The sequence below is a fragment of the Limulus polyphemus genome, unplaced genomic scaffold (assembly GCF_000517525.1).
Source record: "Limulus polyphemus unplaced genomic scaffold, Limulus_polyphemus-2.1.2 Scaffold1780, whole genome shotgun sequence".
NCBI classification, from domain to species: domain Eukaryota; kingdom Metazoa; phylum Arthropoda; class Merostomata; order Xiphosura; family Limulidae; genus Limulus; species Limulus polyphemus.
The window spans coordinates 79,939-85,200 of NW_013667390.1; the positions used below are offsets into that span (position 1 = coordinate 79,939).

General features: G+C 34.1%; 1 protein-coding gene across 1 annotated transcript in view; it reads left to right on the top strand.

The window, feature by feature from the left end:
* The window catches only part of LOC106464915 (suppressor of cytokine signaling 5-like), an 11,266-nt gene extending 7,819 nt beyond the window's left edge, over positions 1 to 3,447 (top strand). The window contains exon 2 of the mRNA XM_013925087.2: positions 1,876 to 3,447. Coding sequence (XP_013780541.1) covers positions 1,993 to 3,291 — 1,299 coding nt within the window. The 5' untranslated portion in view covers positions 1,876 to 1,992 and the 3' untranslated portion in view covers positions 3,292 to 3,447. The remainder of the gene's footprint in view (positions 1 to 1,875) is intronic.
* The last annotated feature ends 1,815 nt before the right edge of the window (positions 3,448 to 5,262 follow it).

Here is a 5,262-nt window from a genome sequence, read left to right on the forward strand (position 1 = left end):
CCCCCCCTCAAGTCTAGCATGATGCCCATTGTTTTGAGCCCATTACTTGGTTTTTTTATTCGTACCATAAATAAATACTTTTGCATCCAGATCCTGTTATTATTGGTCATGGCATTGGCCATGCAATTAGTTGTTGTTTGTATACACTGACAAACTCACAGATAACTATGTGTGACTCTATTGGCTACCATGATTCTGATACTTTAATTTTAATTTACCTAGACTAACAGTGTTACACATGCAGAAATAGGAATTTTCGGGTATATTTCAAATATTTGTAACTGAGAAACTAAGTCAATGCTTTAAAGTTTACATTATATAACTTAATATTAATTGTTAGGAATTTGAGACTAGCAAGAGGAGTTTTAATAAATTTGATCATGCCCTAAATTGCATTTGATGAACCACTTTCTGTAAGATATGAGGCCATAGCCACCCACAAGGGTAAACAAAGAATTGAGATATGGCATCAGCCAAACAGCTCCTGTGGACTCTGGTGGGGCTGCTTACAACCCTTGTACATTTTTTGTATGTAAGAGACTGAATAAAGTACTCTTAGTCTGAGCTACCAGAAATGTGTAATGTAACTCAGCTGAATTTGAGTTTAATAATCCCTAGTAGATTTTACTTGTAGATTGGCATAGTCACTTTACCAAATGTCCAAACATCTGAAAAGTGAAAAGAACATTTTATTAATTGTTGTTCCTTCTACTTTGTTAAAAAAATGACACAATATGATATTGAATAAAAAGCCATATTCACATCCAAAACAATATTAAACCCACTTTTCAGATCACTTAGACAAGCAGTACAAGTAATTGACATTATATGGTTCATGTTTGTTTTTCCAAACACAAATCTTTATTTAATCCAACATTCAAGACTTATGTGTGATTCATCTTCTAACCTCTGCAGGATGCTAGGCTGTCTGTAAACGTCTTTCTCTTTAGATAGAGATATTGTATCTGTTATCAGATTATTTGCTTTTTTTATGCAGAACTAAATTAAATGCCTCTCTGTGGCATCTATACAAGTATAATAGTACTATATGTTGTATGTCCATGTAACTACTTTGCAGGGTGTGGATGGATCTTCACCCAAATTGGTACAGGTCCATACAAATTTTCAGTTTTGCATTTTGCAGTTTTTATGGGTGTCTTTTACAATCAAATCCTGTGAATGGGTCTTCACCAAGTTTGGCATGAAGGTTTGTTGGGTCCATGGGGAGATATATACAAATTTCTAGTTTTGCGTTTTTTACCGCTACTTTGGCCTCTGTTCATGGATCTTCACCAAATTTGACATAAAGGTTTGTTGGTTCCACGTGGAGATACATTGCAGTTTCACATTTTGTGTTTTGCAGTTTTTATTGGCATTTTTATGTTTTTTTACAATTACACTTATAGGATGCAACTTTTTATGTCCTAAGATAACCTTTCATTAATAATAAATTTACATAACTTCCCTCCAGCAGTTGGGTACTCCAGCTAGTTTCAAATGAGATATGTGAACATGATGTTTAACATTGCATAAAACTAATTAGGTTGCTTTTATCTTCATTCTAAATAGTTTCTTTAAGCTGGATTTTATTTGAACCTTTATATAAAGATAAAATAAAGCAAATTTGTATATTTATATACATTTATCTTTTCTTAAAATTATGAAGTCACATTTATAATTTATAGATAGGCACTAATACACCAAATATAGATTGATAGTTTGTAACTATTTTTCTCACATCTTAGTTTTCTTTTAAATTGGCTATTGAGGAAATTATACATTTAACAATTGTATAAATGTTTTTAAGGGTTGAAAGCCAGATAATGTTGCAAATATATATATATATATATATATTTATTTATTTATTTTTCCTAGGGTCCCCAGTGACATTTTTGTTTTCAAATACTGAAAAAATTGTGAGAGTTTTTGATGCATGAGTAAGCAGCTAGTGTTTGTCAAGTAAGTGGGTATTTTCCAGTACAAGCTATTGACATGTCAGATAATGTATCTGATCAACATGATGATTCAGGTGAAGAGAGAGAAGAGGATACTCAAAATTTTGAAATTTTTGAAGACCCAAATCCTGAGACAAAACAAGAGGATAACAATGTAGAAACTTCTTCCAGCCAGCTAGAACGGCAGCCCAGTGTCAGGAAAAAGCTACGAACACTAACATTTGGAAGACGAAGAAAGGGGTTAGCCAAAGATCCACCAAAAAACAGAAAAGGATCTTGGGCATTTAGATTTGGAACATGTTCCAGGAGACCTTCAAGTTCTGATATTGCAGAGCCAACAGTTGGTTGTGGTGCTTGTATTTGTACTGGCTATCGTAGAACAGAAGATCATCATCTTGGAGCAGGACTTGTTTTTAAGACAACTCCCCCAAATCGAAGACAAATGTCACCCAGACGACTAGCACTTTTCAGAGGTGGAAATGAAAAGGTTAATTCTAATTCTCCTATCATTGATTTGACCAGGTTTAACCCTGAGAAATATCCCATTGATGACTGGGATGAACGTGCTCGACAGGAACGTGCCCGAGAAATTCAAGAAGGAGTAGACCCACCACCTGGTTATCACACTGTTCATGCTGCTCAAGTTACTGAGGTGAAACTGGGTGACCTAACCTGGGCACTTCAAAATCAGTTGAACATTACTCCTTATCCTTATCTAGAAAGATTGACTGAGGCAGCTGGCATGTCCAAAGAAATGTTGGCTAGATTTTATGAGATGACATCTGAAGGGTTTCAGATGCGTTTTCCATTTCCTCATTCTCAGGTAGACTACATGCATTGTCTAGTTCCAGATTTATTAGAAATCACAAACTGTAGCTTTTACTGGGGAAAGATGGACCGCTACCAGGCTGAAAAACTATTGGAGAACAAACCAGAGGGCACATTCTTGCTAAGAGATAGTGCCCAAGAAGAATATCTCTTCTCTGTAAGCTTTCGACGATATGGAAGATCTCTCCATGCTCGAATTGAACAATGGAATCACAGATTCAGCTTTGATTCTCATGATCCTACTGTTTTTGCTTCCAGTACTGTGTGTGGTCTAATTGAACATTATAAAGACCCAAGTTGTTGTATGTTTTTTGAACCCATGCTTACCATACCTCTTCATCGAACTTTTCCCTTTGCACTTCAGCACCTCTGTCGTGCTGTGACTGCTAGCAGAGTAACTTATGATACCATCAACAAATTGCAACTACCAAAAACTTTAAAAGCATATCTAAAGGAGTACCATTATAAACAGAGAGTTAGAGTCCATCGTCTTGACTTGGAACACTGATATGTTGTATCCAATTGAGAGTAAAGTTCATTATGCCTACTTTTCAATTTTGGTGTTTTAAAATTAATATTCGTTACTTCATGTTGTTAAATATGCCTTATCTGAGGATGAAATTTACTAAAAATAAACATACTGTTGAATTTCTATATTCCAGCTTAGAGTAGTTATGTTGCTTTTTGTAAGAATACATGCAACATTGGCATAGTGAACAATGAAAATTTTTATTCTATTTCATATGGTTGTAAGTAGCAAACATGCACAGAGATGTGTGTATATGACTAGAGAAAGCCACTTAAGTTATGAAAGACAACTTGGAAAGCTGTATGAGTTACATATTTAATCAAGAAAAAAGATTTTCAAGAATTGAAATGTATAATTGTTATTTCTGAAATGCTTATATTAGAAGCATGTGTATATTAAAGACTTGAAAAGGGATTCATTTAGGCATTATGAAAAATATGTTTAACTTCAACCCTTCCATATCCTGTATTTTAGTACATATAACCGTCAAGTAAAATGATGATATTGAAGTAACTTAAATTTACTGCTAAAGTGGTATCCCAATTTTATAACTTGTTCAAAAACATTTGGTATGTTTTGTTAAATTTATTTTTACATGGAATCATTGGGATATCTACAATATAGTAACCCAGCAAGCACATTTTGATAGCGTACAAGTTAACATTTAAAGGTTGTACGTTGAGTAATAATTCAATTTTTGTGATACTATCGTTACACATCAAAATTTTGAAAAGTCTGGTTTTGTAATTAAATAAATGTGTAATCTCTTGTTTTTTAAGTGTCTCTTTTTTTATGAAAAATCATAACTCCATATTCTTAAGAATCTAATGCAAGAGCTTTCCCTCAACCAGAAGTGCTTTATTGGCAGAAATTGTAGGTGAAAAACATCTGGGATTTATCCAATTTTAGTAAAACATATAAAGGATGTAGCATATGATGATATATGGTAATTACTAATTACAGTTTCTGAATTGAACAAAAAATTGGCCAAGTTATGACTGGCCACATTATCAGCAGAAACCCCATAGTACTTCTTGTTGTGTAACTAATGGGTCCCTTATGTGAGCATTCTTTGCCCATTATTGCATCTGTTTTTACAGACCAGAGCCCAACAGATTTTTAGTAAATATCTCCAAGCTCTGCTGACCATGAATGAATTTTTGATAACTATTCAGCATGTTGTCATTATTATTTCCTTGATTATCTGCATGTGCAAGATTGTGTGATGTTTGACTTTCAGTCTGTGCAGCTGCTGTGAATGTATTATAATGGAAGTTTTGACAACCCTTGTTGAGGCAAATCCATCTATTAAGCCCATAGATGATGTGGCGGCACTTAAGAATAAATGGTGCTGACAAGGACAGTAATGATAGTAGTATTGGTTTTTTACCATATCAGAAGATTAAATACAAGGTCTCCAGCCTCAAATAGAGAATGAAGAAAGGTTGCATAATTTGTTTAATCAAAAAAGAGATAACTGATTCGTTCATGTGGCTGTTGCTGGTAAGATGATACAATCTCTCCGAGCCGCTGTGTCTCTTTGACTGCTGATAACACCCAAATGAAATATGTTAGTATCTTATGAATTACATATTTTAATACAGCAGGTTCTGGACTTTCCAGTGGCATATGCAACATCTGCAAGAAAAAAGTTCTAGAATTTCTTGTTTTTTGCCCTGCCATCCAGAAACATTACTTTGCCTCTGGTTGAGGGAGAAATCCTGTTTTGATTTGGTAATTTTGCACAAACGTAATTGAAGAACAACTTAGAAGTGATTATGGTCACCTGTTAATAAGTGTGCTTGACTTTAATGTCACCAAACTTAATGAATATACTATTAGGTCGTCAAGAAATTAATGTCACGTTTTGGAATACTTTCATTAACCAATCCCCCAAAAGACATACATCACGTATAATAGTTAAACGAACTGCCTAAACATCACGTTAGT